We start from the raw sequence: 16019 nt of genomic DNA, 5'->3' as shown, positions 1-16019 counted from the left end.
AGGCACATAGTGGGCCCTGGCACAGGTGTGCAGAAAGGCACACACTCAGTGGGCAACTGGTGTGCCAGGCTCCGACTGAGCACCCAGATACCATCAAGCCAGACGCTGCCCAGGGCACTGACCATGGGGTGGAGGGTGCACACCATGAACAGATGTTGTCCAGATGCCATGTAAGGAGCCTCCCAGAGGCCTGTTGTGGGGACCAAGAGAGCCCAGGAAGGTGGGCACAGCACGGCTACACTGAAGAACACGGGCCCGGAGACGTGGGTGGGAATATGGGCTCCCACTTACTCCACCACTTCTGACTGGGGCTCTTGGACAAGTCCACTTCTGGATGCTGAGGATGGAGCAAGGGAGGGCACGGTCTGTCCTGGCACACTCAGAAGCTCAGTAACCAATAGCCAGGCTTAGGAATGCTCCTGCCATGTGCTCCTCCTACACCTACACTTTGTAAAGATGCTCTAGAGAGTTTCAAAGTATTTTCTTATCTCATTTGATCTCACCACGATCTTAGGGGACAGGAATTATCATCCCTCATTTTCCAGTGAGGGAACAGAGGCCCCCTACCCCCTCAGACTGAGAGGTAAGACACCTTGCTCTCTGGCCAGGACAAGGTGAGAAAGCTATTTGCTTGTGGTCACACAGCAAGTCAAGGAGAGATCCTAGTCTCCCAGGTGGTGTGTGGGCTGCTAGGCAGTGCTCTTTCACCATCCAAGGCTGCCTCTGCCCATCCTCTAGAAAGAAGTGGGTTCCCAGCTTTCACCCTGGGGTCTTTCTGTCCAGGTGCCCACCAGGTCACGATAACCACAACTAATACCTTTCTCACTCCCTAGCCAGGACGATCCCAGCTCCCCTGAACCTCAGTTTCCATCTGTAAAATGGGCATCACTGGAGTGGGGGTGGGCTAGGAGTGTGTATGTGGGGGGGGTGGCTGGGTGCCAGTCAAGATCCAAGGCAGGCACAGGAGGGTGGGGCCAGCGCTGTGACTCAACCGGGCGGGCCAGGAAGGGCTGCCCAGCCGGTCTGACCAGCCAGGGATGCAAACGAGCCGCCAGGGCCCTCCCGGGGCAAGGCCGCCAGGGGGGTGACGGGAAGGGAGGCTGGCCGGGTGCCGGCGAGCCCGGGCTCCGGGCGGGAAGTAGGCGCTGCCCGGCTGCGAAGCGCGCCGCGGCCACCAACCAGGATGGAAGCGTGGTCCTCAGGCCGCCCGCAGCCTCTGGAGCCCCACTGAGCCGGCCGCGGAGACCCTGCGCGAGAGCCGAGATGTGTCTGCGCCTTGGTGAGCCTCGGGGGGACTCCCCGGGAGACCCGAACCCACCCAACTCCTCCAGCAGGGGCGGAGCACTGTGGTGGGAGCCCGGAACTTCGGGGTCCAGGCGGCCTTTTCTGCAGGTCACTTTCCGCCTGGGCTTCAGTTTCCCCAGCAGTGAGATGGAGGGAAGACCGCTCCTGGAATCTTCTCGATGCGGCGTAGCACCTCCGCCCCTCTCCCCTACTTTGCGTTCTTGCGGAGGTGGGACCCCCAGGCGGGAGAAGAGACCCTGGAGAGAGCCCTCACCTCGCCCAGAAGGGAGAACAGAGGAGGGTCCCAGGGCCCAGAGAGTTCCGAGCCAGACTGCCTGACTTACTCTTCCTCAAACCCTGAAAAGGGTTCCCACTCCCATACCATCCTCCACTCCCCCACCAGGAGGGGAAGGAAGGACCATTGACAAACAGGATCCAGACAAAGGAATGGGACGAATGAGTCTCCTCTCATTGCTCCTGGGCACAGTGAGGCTCCTCTCGGGCGTCAGACAGACCCGAAGAGTCCCCACTCTCTAGCCAGAAGAACTGGTGAGCCTGTTTCCCCATCTGTAAAATGGGGACGGTAGCGCCCTCACCCCACTACCTTGAGGATGAAGTTAGCACTAAGAATAAAGGGCTTACTATGGTGCCAACCACAATGCAAAGTGCTCCAAGAATGGTGACTTAGAAATCAAGAAGCCAGGGACTGCCCCCAGACTCTCTGCAGTGCTCTAGGCACAGGCCCAAGCTAGCAGGTCCTCCAGTTTGACCAAAGTCTTGATCTGGGATGCTGCTGCTGTTCATGAGCCCAGCTCTGAGCCAGGTAGGTGGGCCGGTGGGGTGAGGTGGGTCAGGCCCCTGGGATGAAGCTACTGTGCCCCTTCCTGTTTGGCTAGCAGTTAATTTTCACCATGCCATTCCAGTTCCACATGCCTGTCTAGCCTATCATCTGCCCTCTGATTGATTCTTGTACATCTGCTCCTGTTCCAGTGTCCTGCAAGCTCCTGGGTCTCAGAACAGCTAGACCAAACCCCACTTTATGTACGAAAAGGTTGGACAAGTAAGTTTGTGAGATTTCCACCATGTGTTTACACCGTGGAAAGTTCGCAAACTTACTTGTCCAACCTCCTAGTGGGAATCTGGGCCTCAGAAGGCGGAGGGTCTGGTACACGATCACACAGAGTGTCTGTGACTGGGTGGCCCCATCCCTTCCTGATTCCTGGGGGCTGCCTCTTGGTACGGGCCCCCCAAGTACATTCAATCTCGTGATTTCATTTTTTTTCCAGCTGCAAAGCTCCCATATATGAAATATGATTCACAGATGGGGAGACTGAGGTCTAGAAAGGGACTCAATCAGGTCCCACCAGAAGTAACTAAAGGAAGAAGGGGTTGTTTCGTTCTGGGGATCTGGCCAGTCTTCCAGTGTCACAGAGCTGGCTAGAGTGAAGGGGCCAGCAGAGCCAGGGGACCAACAGGGTGTGTCTCCAGGACCCATGGGGGAAATTCCAGACAGCAAATCTGGACCGGCCCAAGCAAAAGGGTTCCCTCTTCCCGGGGGTGTGCAGATAGGAACTGGGCAGGCAGTTGGCCACCCGGAATTTGCATAAGTCCCTGGTATGCGTTTGATCCCAGCTCCACCTGGACCCCCACTTGCCGGGTCCCTGCCCAGTACCCCTGCACCAAGAGCTTGTTTTTTCCAGCACCTCCAGAGTGTGCCCCACTTTCCCATCCATCTCCTCATGGGGAAGGAGGCTTCCCCAACTGTGAGACAAGGGTTAATTATACTTCCCATTTTACAGATGGGTAAATGGAGACCCAGAGGCTTGAGCTTGCCCTGAGTCACCCACCTCTAGGCAGTTCAGTTCAGCAGTTGTGAGCTGAGTATCTACTGTGTGCCAGGCCCTATCCACCACACTAAATCCCAAGCAGGACCTGATCCCTGCCCAGTGACCTAGGGGATCCTTGAAGCCTGGACAGTGACTATCAAGCTACTGTGGTACCTTAGGGCCTGGCACAGAACAGGCACCGAGTGAACATTTGTGTAATGAACACAGGAATAAATAAATCAGTGAATGGGAGCTGAGTAGAAGAAGGATCATGGGTCTAAAACTAAAGACCTGGGTTCCAATCCTAGCTCTGCCACTCGTGACCTTGAGCACCGATAAGGACTGCTGCCCTTTATAAAGTACCACCTTTGTACTTTTCCAACTTAAAGTTCCAAGGCTTCTCATGACGGCGTTGTGAACCCCTTTTCTGGATGAGGAAACTGAGGCTCAGAGAAGACAAGTTCATGGTCTCAAGTTATGCAGAAATATTTAGAACCCAGTGTTCCCCACTGAATGAAAACCACACAATGAAAACCAGGACTTCCGTTTTCTCCTCTGCCCAGCAGGATAAGCCTCCCCTCCCCCACCCCGCCATGGCCCTGACCTGACACGGCTGTCTCCTACAGGTGGCCTGAGTGTGGGTGACTTCCGGAAGGTGCTGATGAAGACGGGGCTGGTGCTGGTGGTGCTGGGCCATGTGAGTTTCATCGCAGCTGCTCTCCTCCATGGCACCGTGCTGCGCTACGTAACTGCCCCACACGATGCTGTGGCTTTGCAGTACTGCGTGGTCAACATCCTCTCCGTCGCTTCCGCCATCGTGGTATGACAAGGCTGGGAGGGTGGCTAGCAAGGGCTGGAGGTGGCTTGAAAGGTCTTCCATGAGTCTCCACCCAGAGACTGGAGTGGGCAAGCAGAGAAAACTAACCCCTGCTCTGCCACTTACCAACTGCACAAGCCACGCAACCTCTCTTTGCCTCAATTTCCTCGTCTGTAAAATGGGGATTGTAACAGTGTCCACCTCCGAGGGTCCTGATGAGTACTGAATGAGATCATCCACATAAAATACTTGACACAGTGTCTGGCACAGGGTTAGTGCTCACTGCTGTGAGCTAGGATGATTATTACAATAGGGAAATAGTCAAGGCACCATTGGACAGAAGGAAGGAGCATTAGCTCAGCTTGGGAGGATTCGGGAAGGTTCATGGAGGGGGAGATCCCTGAGCTAGGCAACGATGGATGAGTAGAGTTCAGATACACTGCAATGACCATACCCCTGGCATTCGGCATGCTGGGGCCAAAAGGTAGTACAGGAAGCTGGGATAGCATTCCAAGTACAGAGAATGGCAGATGCAAAGGTGTGCAGGTGGGGGTGGCTAAGATCTGCTCTGGAGACACTGAGAAAACCAATTTGGCAGGAGCTTAGCATTAGGCCTGGTCTGTAGTAAGTGCTCAATAAATGGTAGCCATGGTTATGACTGAATGTCAGTACCTGTTTGATGACTACATGAATGAAAAGGCCTGGTATTCTGAAGGTCATAAAGCTCTTTCCTACCTAGTAGCAGAGATGGCCACAGCTTTGGGGCAACATCTGTACATCAGGGTCTGAGTTCCATCCTGGCCACGTCCTGGCTAAGGGACTTATCTTTCTAAGCCTGTTTCCTCCCCTGCAAAATGGAAACTCGGATAGCCTGCTGGCTCCAAAGCTTAGGTGAAGGAGGATCAGCAAGTAGGAGAGCCTCCGTCAGTGGGATAGGACAGGGTTGCACCCTCTGACCAGCCTGATGAGAAGGCAGGGAAGGCAGTGAGCTCAGGGTTAGGCAGGCCACTGGGGATGGGCTCTGGGCTGGACCACTTCTGCTTTGCCCTCATTTCCTCAGTTAATCCTCACTGTTCCGAGCAACATGGGGCCGTTGTTATCCCTACTTTACAGAGGGGGGAACTGAAACTCAGGGACTCACCCAGCCTCCTGCTGATACAAAGAAGCCAAGCTGAATTTGAAATGATTTGTGTCTAACACCAAAGTCGGAGTCCTTTCCATGAGCTCATCCTGCAGAAGGGGGCTTAGCCCAGAGAGCTTGTGGCACTTACTTGTGGCTGCACAGTAAATTAAAGACATTGCTGGGCTCCGGTCACACCACCTGCCTCCCATGCGTGGTACAATGAGGGAGCTCAGGGAAGAAGCTTGGCTGAATCGAGCCAAAAGATCCAGGGGGCAGCTGGTGGCTTAGACACCGGCCTCGGGACTGAGGTTCGTTAGGGAGGCCCGTAGGAAAAAGAACCCGAGCAGGAAGGGTGTTCCTGAGAGGGTGCTGCGTGGGCAGCATCATGAGCGGCTGTGTGTGGGTGTCCATATCCAGGGCAACGAGCGAAGAGACTGGCCAGGGTGGGGTTGATAGCTGATGGGACTGGGGCCAGTTCCCTGAGAGCCGGGGATAATTTACTCCTAAGATTTTGAATTCTACTCCATCACATCTCCTGATTTGCTTTAAAACGACACTTTTGTTTTTAGTTCCTTGCCAGTTGGGTTACTTTGGTTCTTTCAAAAGCTCTTCCACTCCAGAGAGAAAAGTCATGTATACCATGGGACAGGCCCCTGCAGTGCTGGGACACACAAGTCCCCGTCTGAGATACATAGCTGTGGGCAGTGGGGAGTCATGGAAGGTTGTAGACAGGAAGTGATTGTGTTTTAGAAACATGAGGAGGCAGCGCCTCCGTGCAGACGGAGGTAATGAGACCAAGGCTAAGCTGGGGCTCGGGATGGGGATTGGAAGACTCCAACTGGCACTGGCGGAATCCTTATCCGAGGGTGGCCCTGACCCTCCTGCCCACTCTCCCCCAGCAGGGGGGTCAGAGCTGACTTGAGCCTCCCCACAGGTCATCACCTCGGGCATTGCAGCCATCGTGTTGTCACGCTACCTCCCCAGCATCCCCCTGGTATGTGGTACCTCTTGGGATGGGGCCTAGGGGTAGGAAGGGCCTGGCCTACTTGGAGGGGGAGAGGCTGACCCATGGGGGCCAGAGCTGCCCATGGGGGCTGAGCCTGACCAGTGGCCTCTCCTATCCAGCGCTGGGCAGTGTTTAGTTCGAGTGTGGCCTGTGCCCTTCTCTCTCTGACCTGTGCTCTCGGCCTCCTGGCCTCAATCGCCGTGACCTTTGCCACCCAGGGCCGGGCACTGCTGGCCGCCTGCACTTTTGAGAGCCCTGAACTACTGGCGCTGGCGCCCGACTGTCCCTTCGACCCCACACGCATTTATGTGAGTGCTTAGGCCTGGATGGGGTGGGGGTCATCCAGGTGCTCATCAGAGGTGGGAAGGGTTCTTGGAGCCCCGCCCCCAGCCCCAGATTGCTATATCTTCCCTGTGCACCTGCAGAGCTCCAGCCTGTGCCTCTGGGGCATCTCACTTGTGTTCTGCGTGGCTGAGAGTGTGTTTGCTGTGCGGTGCACCCAACTCGCCCACCAGCTGCTGGAACTGAGGCCCTGGTGGGGCAAAAGCAGCCACCACATGGTAAGGCCTGCCACCCCCTCCACAGCCCTGATTCTCCATATTTCCTGGGATCCCTTGCTGGGCAGCCCCCATCCTCTCTAACTGAGAACTGGGACAATAGTTTTCTCCTCATGACCAAAGGCAGAGGCTTGGAAGCTCAGAGAGGTCAGATCTCCTAGCTAAAATCACATAGCTGACAGCAAGCTCACCCAAGGCCCAGGATTTGAGGGAGAGGGAAGGCTATCCTGGCTGTAATTGGGGGCACTCCAAGGGCATGGCCTGGCTCTTGCATGGGGGGAGGTGTAGTGATGCCCCTTTGCCCCACAGATCCTCCCAACCCTCTCCTCCTCCCATTCCCTGGGTGTCCTGGAAGAAGAGACCCAGACACAGAGATCCCACAGCCTGGCAGCTTCTTGTGTCTCCACAGATGCAGGAGAGCCCAGAGCCCGTGGAGGACCGTGACCTGATGAGCTGCCCCAGCTCTGGGCCCCTGACTCTCTGACAACTGATGCCTCACTTGGGCCCCATGGCCTCTGGGGTCCTGCAACCAAGTCTGCACTGTGACCAGCCAGGATTCCTGGAGCCAGCCCACGAGGGCTCAATGGCCACTCGGGGACCTGGATGGGGCTTTCAAACCCCTCCCCTGGCGACGGAGCCCACTGCACTGAAACAAGACTTTATTTTGAAGTTATTAAAAAGAACAGAGATGCTCCACGGGGATGCATGCAATAGGGAGAGGGCTCATCCAGGGGGGCCTGTGCTGCTTTCCCACACAGGATGCTGTGGGTGGGGCTCTGGGTGTTGTCTGCCCATCTGGCTGTGGGCCTGTGTGTGTGTGTGTGTGTGTCTGAGGGAGACAAAATACACAGAGGGGTCTGTGGGTCTGTATTCATCCAAATGCTGAAAGGCAGGTGGGGGGTTCATGAGACCCACAGCTGAGGGGCTGGAATTGGCAGATTTCCTTTTGCATCATGATCTCCAGGCCAATAAGAGCTGGAACCAGAAGGGTTGAGGCCCTCCTGCAGGTAAGGGTGACTCAAAGAAGCTTTTTCCTTAACCCCAATACCCTCCATCTCTGGAATCCTTCTCTCCCCTCCAAATAAAAAGACAGGCTTCTCACCTGGGCATGGTTCTCCCGATCCACCCAGGCTGAGATCTAAAAGGGCGGGGATAGGGGTGGGGGGAGGTGGGGTGGGGGCGTGACCAGTGATTGGAGCTGGGAAGTCTGGCCTCATGGCCTTGTGTGGTAGGGGGAATGATTGAAATTCTTACATCTAGGTAAGGGAGGACTGACTCCAAGCCAGAGCCTGTCTCCCTATCATTGCCAAAAGGGGATATTGCCTCTTAGATTTGGGGTTGCTAACCGCTTGCTTGGGCCCTGGAGGGACTGCAGGGTTCCCTTCTCCATAGCCCCCTCCCAGAGTGCAGACCCTGGAGGGGAGGCCCAGTCTGACCCCCAGCCTGGATAGACACAAAGGAGAGGAAGCTGAGAGCCGGGAGAGGGCCAGTGAAGGCAGGGAGGAGGGGGAACCTGGCTTCTCTCGCTCAGAACTGGGAGGCGCTGCTGGGGTCACACTGCAGCAGACGCACGATGGACGGGTCGCTTTTGGCCCCGCGGATGAACTCCTCCAGGGACAGCTTGCCTGCGGGGCGAGGGGAGCAGTGATGGGGGAGAAGGCGGCAGCGAAGCGAGGGGAGGTAGAGCAGGGCGGCAGGAGGGGAAGGGGAATGGTGCCCTCCCCGCTCCCTCCCCTGCCTCTCACCGTCGTTGTTTGTATCCATTTGGCGGAAGATCTTCTCAGTCCTCTTTTCCGGGGTCGACTCGTCCTCCGGCATCTTCATCACGGAAGAAACCATCTTGTAAATGGCCTAGGGAGCGGGAGAGGAAGGCAGGGAGTGAGAGGAGTTGCCTGAACCCCCTCTCACCCCCAGCGTTCAAAAATGACCCCAGGTACACTGACAATTGTCGCTTCCGCCAGGATGCGGTAAAGGGAGTCACGGGGGCGTAGGGAACCAGGGGTTTCTGGAAGGAGTGTCTGCGAAGGCTTCCCAGAAGGGGGGGCTATTGGAGTGGGCTCTGATCAAGTTCCCTTAGAGCGCTAGGTAGGAAAGGAATTGCGGGCAGAGTGACCTGCGTGTACAAAGACCCCGCAGTTGGAAGCTCTGAATGGACGCCGAGAATTTGGGGGTGGCTGAGTGCAGAAGGTGAGGAGAGATGTTGGACAACTGGGCCAAAGGTTCCGGGGTTAAGTACGGGGTTAGCGCTGCTTGTCAGAAACTTCGGGGCTCCGGGCGGCCAGATCTCGGTGGCAGACCAGGGGCGCAGGACTCGGGGTGGCACTGGGTTGTGGTGAGGCTGTGGCCGGCAGGGGGCGCACGGCCGAACTGAGGGACGCTGGCCCGAGACTGCTGAGTCCAGAGGGAGCACGGAACGTTATGCAAATAAACGCAAATGAGCATCTACCGGGGGCGGGGACAGCTTGGGCTCTGCTGGGCCCAGTGTTGCAGTCGCCACGTGCAGGAGTTCCCGAGGCGAAGCGAAGAGTTTTTCCACAGGGCTTGGCCTGTGGGATAGGCTGAGTCCTGGAGCTCAAGGACTATACCAGTTGCTTCAATCTTCCAGGTTTTTGCTATTGAAACCTCCTCCAAGATGCCTCCCTCCTCCCATACCATAAATTCCCCGTTTCAGATCCAACTTCAGCCTCCACACAGGTCTCTTCCTACCTCGTTTCCTTGGGTCTGCCCCCCACACTGCCTCTGAAAGCTCTATTCCAAACACAGATCTCCACCACCACGTCCCCAGCCCAGTGGGCCGCCCCCTCTTTCCAGTCACACACAGGCCTCCCTCCAGGACCGCCATGCACTCAGCTCCTTCTGGATGCTGCCCCACGCTCCTTCTGCTGCCTCCCACTCCTCCTTGGGGCTCTGCTTACACGGCGCTTTCTCAGGGAGGCCTTCCCTGATCCATGCTGGGTCAGGGCCCATATGCTGGCCCACAGCTTCCTGGGCTTTTCCTCTCTGGAATTAAGTGTGACTTTGTAGGATTGTTCCTAGTAACCCAGCATACAGATAAGGACCATAGACATCTAGCTAGTGTCCATATCCCCAGAACTTAGCACAGTGCCTGGCATCTAGCAGGAACTTCCCTTTTGAAAGCCGTTGGCACCACCCACTGCCCTCTGCACCAAGTCAGCCCTTGGCATTTGAGGCACTTCACATTCTGGTGCCTGCTGATCTCTCCACCATCCAGCCTCCCCGACGGGTGATTTGGCCATAACCAAACACCCCCACACCTTTCAGGTTTCCCAGCACTCATGGCCTCTGCCTGGAACAATTATACTACCTACTATTTATCAGACACCTACTATGTGCCAGGTACTTTACTTGCATTATTTGTAAACCTCACAACAGCCCTGAGAAGCAGGTATCGTGATCCCCATTTTCCAGATAAGAAATAGAGACTCAGAAAAGGAATTAGTGGCAGAGACCAGATTAGAACCCATTCCCTCTTAGCTGCTAGATAGGTGCTTGTTGGGGTGGTAACGATCAACAGGGGCTTTGAAGTAAGGTGGACCTGGAACGGCATCCTGGTTCCACTAATCATTTGCTGTGTAGCCTTGGACAAGTACTTAACCTCTGTGAGCCTCAGTTTCCTCATCTGTAAAATGGGGGTAATCACTTCTCCCTCATGAGGATTGTCTAGAGCAGGGGTGTCCAAACTGCGGCCCACGGGCCAACTGCGGCCCGCAATCCATTTTTAATTGGCTCACAGCAAATTCCAAAAATATATTTAGTTTACTTAAATAAACCAGGTGAGGCAATACGTACTTCACCTCGAGTGAGTGGCCCGGCTGTTTGTGTATTTTACCGCATATGGCCCTTGGTGAAAAACGTTGAAAAAAGTTTGGACACCCCTGGTCTCAGGGATTAAATGAGACGATGTGTATAGAACAGTGACTGGCTAGAGTAAGAGGTCAGTAAACAGCAGCTCATATAATAATCATTATCTGCCACATCCTCAGGTCTTCCCTGACCTTCAGTCCCCTGAACTCCCAGGTGTCACATTTACACCCGTCACTCGGCAGGGCAGTGTGGCATACACACTTGTCTCTCCCACCAGAGTGGAAGCCCCAAGCGGCTGAGATACAGTCTCTTCCCTTCCAGTGTGCTCACCACCTGATGACAGGTCTCGATCCTGAGAAGGACTGAGCGAGCAACTTAGACCATGAACGCTCCCCTCGTGACAGCCCTACTCCTTAGCCTCCTAATTAATTGTCTAGAATTGCTGCTCATTGTTTCACTGGAGCCAATTTGTAGTTAATCAGTCACTGGGGTTTGCAGAACTCTGTCTGCACTGGCCGTCTGGGGCTGACTGATGATGGGCTGTGGTGAAGGACACCAGGGTCCAGACAGCAGAGGTTCCTGAGGATGTCCAAGGAATGGGACTGGCTTGGCACCTCCAGCAGGGATGAAATTTACCAGTATAACCAGGACCCCCAGAACTCCCCCAATCTATCAACTAGAGATTTTATTCCTGGCCCACGGGAGTCACTGACAAACATTAAGGCTTTCCCTTACTGATAAGCATAGGGAGGGCACCACATCCTAAGGGAGCCCATGCTAGTCTAGCTGGAGAAAGCAGACCCAGACCCTTAGCAAGACAGAGGCCAAAGTCAAGAGTCCATCTCTGTGAGCCTCATGGGGTTGTTGTAAATATGCACTGAGCTCTGGGTATAAGCATTTCACTCAGCACTAGACTCTTCGAGGGCCCTCAATTAATTAGTTGGAAAGTGGCTGGGTATCCAGATGGAATGTGGACAGCGGAGCCAGGTGGCCCACTCACAGGCTGTGTGGCCTCAAGCAAATGTCTTTACCTCTCTGAGAATCTTTTTCCTCTTGAGTAAATGAGGATCGATAAAACATACTGGCCTGTACTCTGCAGAAATGTCAAATCTTGAAAGACAAAGGAAGGCTGAGAAACTGTTATATACTAAAGGGGACTAAAGAGACATGAAAACAAAATGCATTGCGTGATCCTAGATCAGGGCAAAAAAGAACATTATGAAGACAATTGACAAAATTGGACTATGGTCTGTAAGTTAGATAATAGCATTGTTTCTATGTTAAATGTCCTGACTTTGACAATCATATTATGGGTTATGTAACAGAATGTCCCTGTTCTTAAGAAATATATCCTGATGTATTCAGGGGTAAAGGGTTCTGTTCAGAACAACAAAACATTACAAACACGCATACACACACACATAATGATAAAGCAAATGTGGTCAAATGTTAATTGATGAATCTGGGTAAAGGGTATATGAGAGTTTACTTAACTTTTCTTTAAATTGGAAATTATTTCCTAATAAAGAGGCTGTAAGAATAGCACCTGCCACTACCTACCCACAAGGGCTGTCGAGAGGATAAAAAGGGATGGTGGGTGCAAGCTGCTGGGCCCTGTGCCTGGCACTCTGAGGGGCCCAGGGGCCCACCTGCACAATCTCGAGCATCTCCTCACGGCTGATGTAGCCATTGCCGTCCAGGTCATACATGCTGAAGGCCCACATGAGCTTCTGCTCCAGGCGGCCACGCGAGGTCACACTCAGTGCAATGATGAACTCCCGGAAGTCGATTGTGCCATCGCTGTTGGTGTCGAAGGTGCGGAAGACGTGTTCAGCGAACTTGGAGGCGTCACCGTAGGGGAAGAAGTTGGCGTAGATCTTCTTGAACTCATCCACATTGAGGATGCCGGTGGGGCAGTCCTTGAGGAAGCCCTTGTACCACTCCTGCAGCTCCAGCTCTGAGAACTCTGTATTCTCCCGGAGGTCCTGCAGCATCTCCGGCCGCAGCTTGCTGTTCTGCTTGCCCATGGCCACCGAGCCAAGTCCCACCTATGTCCCCAAGGGGGTCAAGGAATGGAGAGGAGAGATCAGGCCCTCCTGGTCCCTTGACACCACTCCAGGTGGGCCCCCAGACACCAGCCACCCCAAGGTCACGCAGCCTGCACCCAGGCATCCTGCCTTTGTGATGTGCTCCACACCATTTTCCCAGACCTTACACTTCCCCAGGGAACAGGCCTGGAGACAGAGGAAGAGAAGAGGGTTCACATTTACTGAAGCCCTTCTCAGGGCAGCCGCTGAGCCTTCACAGGTGTGTATCCTTTCACCATCACAAAGTGAAGCCTGGGGATTAGACCCATTTTACAGAGGAGAAGGCAGGATCAAGGAATTGAGGTGAGCTAGTTCAGGTCCTACAGCCATGGAATGGCCGGGCTGACTTCCAGAGTTGCCCAGGGAGGTGCAGAAAAGCCTCCTCCTCCTCCTTCCTACCCACTGTCCCCTCATTGTCTCCCATATGCCTGCTCACCACAAAATACACCTGCAGCCCAGACACTGGCCTGTTCACCCACACACTTGTGCCTGGCATAGGGTGGCATAAGGTAAGTGTTAGCCTGGGCTCCCGAGCCAGACCACCTGGGTTTAAATCCCAGCTCTGCCCTTATCAGCTATGTGACCTTGGGCAAGTTCCTTAAACTCTCTCTGCCTCATCTGTAAAGTGGGAGTAATAGTACCTACCTCGTTGTTGTGAGGATTAAATTAGTTAATACATGTGAAGCATTTAGAACAATTCCTGCACATATAAATACTACATAAGTGTTAAATGTGATTTACATGTACCAGATGCTACAAAACTCATGCACAACACACATGAATACATACACATATGCTACACAACTCACCAAATCCACACACTGGGTCCCATGCCACACACATACCAGCCCACACCCATCCATGGGTCACCTCCACACACAACATTCCCTCTGTTCCACATCTCACATGTACTGACACTCAGCACCACGCAGGCACAACACCCATACCCTGTGCATCAAGACACACCAACCCACGATCCCACATGTCTCAAACATGCCACCACAAACCAACTCCCATGTTGACACCTCTCACATGGCCAGCTGCACATGGGACCGTCGGGCACCCTTGCCATCTTTCTCTTCCCAGGGGTGCCGTTAGGTCCCAGGAAAGGGAGTTTTGATGCTTCTCAGACTTACAATGGACCCCTTTTCCAGAGAGACTCATAGCCTGCCAACCCTCCGCCAACACTTACCTTTCATCTAGTCCAGAAAGGTCCCCTCAGTGCAGGAGCTTAGAGTGAGGAGGACCGAGGGGATGGCAAAGGAGAGGAGACAGCCAGGCAGTTCTGGGCAGGGATGTGGGAGTGTGTGCAGGTGAATCGCCCCCCAACTTGGGACTGTGAGATGATGAGGGGGGTTCCTTTTGTGTGCATTTGCACAAAGCTCTGTGCACATGTAGATGAGCGTGTGTGTGAGTGCATGTGCTCATGCATGCCTGTGTGTCCCTGGGTTCTGCACTGCATTTATCTCCCCATGTGTTTCCATATCTGTGCATGTACATGTCTGTGCCTGTGACTAGGTATGCACCTATGACGGTGTGGGGGGGATGTGTCTGTGTGGCCATTTGGGGGTCTGTGTGTGTCCTTAGCAGTGTGTCACATGCGTGTGTCTGTAAATTGGTCACCCTCCTTTCTAAATCAGCCTCTTCTGCCCCCGGATGAGGACACATTGAACAAGTGTGTGGGAGGAGACTGAGGAAATACCTGGGGCTGGGGCGGCGGACAGTGTCCCTTAATCCTCTCCTGAAGGTCCAAGCAACTGGGTCATCAGGGCGAGGGCAGAGAGATGCGTTGAGCAAGAGAGGTCTTAGAATGCTCCCTCTTCCCTGCCACCCAGAGTTGCCCCTCCCAGTTGGAAGACTTGGAAACGAGGGTGGTAAAACATTCTGTTGTCTCGCAAAGACCCCCCGTTCCCAAAATGGGAGGGACCCATAGCTCGACCTGAGAAACCTGCCCCGGGGACCCTCTCTGAACCTCTCTCCCCATCTTTCGCCCTGAGCCCCCGCCTCAATCCTTTCAGCACTCGGAGAGCACCCGGCGTGTGGCCCCTCCTGGAGGGGGCGCTCCGAGGCGGCTGTAACGAGACTCCTCCCGGCTGGTCACTCAGCGGTCAGGACCCTGGAGAGCTCCACGCGATAACCCTGAGGAGCCCCCACTCCCTGAGCACCCGGAGAGAGGGTTCCCGGGAGACGAGGCAGCGGCGGGGCTGGGGAGCCCTGGACGTGGCTCCCTCCCTCGGGGTTGCCCCCTCCCCGCATTCCCCAGCCCGGCCAAAGCGGCCCCCACTCACCCAGCGACGTGGAGCCACCGACTGCGCAGGGAAGGCGGCGCTGCTGCGGCGCGCGGCAGCGGAGACGGGCCTGAAGGGCGGGCGGGGGGCGGGGAGAGGGACTGCGAGGGAGACGCCCCGCGGCGTTCGCCCGGAGTCCCTCCCTTGGGGGGGGTCCCCGTTCCTCCCTCACTCCTCCAGCCCTGGGGGCGGGGGGAGCGACGGACTAGGCTCCGCCCCCGCCCTTTTCCAGGGGAGGGAAAGGGACGCCTTCACTTCCCGGCCCCCCTCACGAGGGAGCACATGCCGGGGGAGGAGGCCCGAGGTCCCCATATCCTCAGCATGTCCACTAAGGTAGTTTGAATGGGGTGGCGGGGGGTCAGTGCCCAGAGACTCTTTCTTAAGCTGGGACTACCCCCGGACGCTCCACCACCTTCCTCCCCTACCCATACTTGGGTGCGAAGCCGCACGTTGCCCGGCGAGCGGAATCCAGATCCTGGCGGTTCAAGTGTGCCCTCCCTACCCACCCCCAGCGCCTCAACTACGGAACTGAGCTGGGGGGTCTTCTGGGAGGGGGCAGCGCTCTCTCCTCCAGGCGCGCCCCCACCCCACCTCCACCTTAGAGAGCCCACCCTCCATCTCCGGCCCGCCACTCCGGATCTCATTCCCGGGACCCCTCCCAATGAATCCCACTTCCCAACATTGATCTAAACTGCTCCTCCCACTCCCCTCCCCCAATCAAGGAAACCCCTCCTTTCCTCCCCAGCCCTCTGCCAGTGAGGGCTGGGGAGCGTCTATCTCCAGCTAGGGGGGGTCCTGAGGTGGGCTGGTCCCCTGCTTGCAGACTGGACAGCCCCTTTCTAGAGTTACCCACCCCTATCAGCTCCTCCTGCCAGAACGGGGGTTGCACTCCCCTTCCCCCAGCTTCAGCAACAATCTCCACATCTTGGGCTCAAATTTTGTCCTTTCTCTAAGAGGTGGTCCTTACTGTCCCCACTTCACAGATGAGGAAACAGGTTCAGAGGAGTTAAATGATTTTTTCCGTTGTTTCACAGCTAAAGAATGGAAGGCTTGGATCTGAATCCATGTGCCCTCATCCATTCATTTCACACATATTTATCAGGCACTAGTTCTGTGCCCAGCAAGTCTTAGCAGTGGGGTTAAAGGGGTGGACAGTAAACAAGTCAGTTCTACAATGTAATAGGTAAGTGTTTGGGAAAAAGTTGA

At 55.3% G+C, this 16019-nt stretch overlaps 2 protein-coding genes across 7 annotated transcripts; one reads left to right on the top strand and one right to left on the bottom strand.

Annotated features, from left to right (window-relative positions):
* Positions 1 to 1004: 1004 nt before the first annotated feature.
* On the top strand, positions 1005 to 7309 carry TMEM54 (transmembrane protein 54). Of its 5 annotated transcripts, XM_033115436.1 has the most exons (7): positions 1008 to 1279; positions 1688 to 1833; positions 3737 to 3930; positions 5985 to 6044; positions 6176 to 6364; positions 6482 to 6616; positions 7005 to 7309. In XM_033115436.1, exons 3-7 carry the CDS (start codon positions 3772 to 3774, stop codon positions 7095 to 7097), a joined length of 636 nt encoding a protein of 211 aa, XP_032971327.1. In that variant the 5' UTR covers positions 1008 to 1279; positions 1688 to 1833; positions 3737 to 3771; the 3' UTR covers positions 7098 to 7309. The 5 variants fall into 5 exon arrangements, with proteins under 5 accessions (XP_032971328.1, XP_032971327.1, XP_032971329.1 ...); XM_033115437.1 differs by lacking the exon at positions 1688 to 1833 and having other exon boundaries at positions 1005 to 1279; positions 6275 to 6364; XM_033115438.1 differs by lacking the exon at positions 1688 to 1833 and having other exon boundaries at positions 1009 to 1279; positions 6275 to 6364; positions 7023 to 7309.
* On the bottom strand, positions 7256 to 15035 carry HPCA (hippocalcin). Of its 2 annotated transcripts, XM_033115439.1 has the most exons (5): positions 14814 to 15035; positions 14228 to 14282; positions 12088 to 12486; positions 8359 to 8464; positions 7873 to 8238 (listed from the first exon to the last, which is right to left on the bottom strand). In XM_033115439.1, exons 3-5 carry the CDS (start codon positions 12463 to 12465, stop codon positions 8141 to 8143), a joined length of 582 nt encoding a protein of 193 aa, XP_032971330.1. In that variant the 5' UTR covers positions 12466 to 12486; positions 14228 to 14282; positions 14814 to 15035; the 3' UTR covers positions 7873 to 8140. The 2 variants fall into 2 exon arrangements, with proteins under 2 accessions (XP_032971331.1, XP_032971330.1); XM_033115440.1 differs by lacking the exon at positions 14228 to 14282 and having other exon boundaries at positions 7256 to 8238; positions 14814 to 14832.
* Positions 15036 to 16019: the final 984 nt, after the last annotated feature.

This window comes from Rhinolophus ferrumequinum, chromosome 9 (genome assembly GCF_004115265.2).
Source record: "Rhinolophus ferrumequinum isolate MPI-CBG mRhiFer1 chromosome 9, mRhiFer1_v1.p, whole genome shotgun sequence".
In the NCBI taxonomy this organism is placed as follows: Eukaryota; Metazoa; Chordata; class Mammalia; order Chiroptera; family Rhinolophidae; genus Rhinolophus; species Rhinolophus ferrumequinum.
The sequence above is the reverse complement of the archived record's forward strand: the minus strand, read 5'-3'. Positions and strand labels throughout refer to the sequence as shown.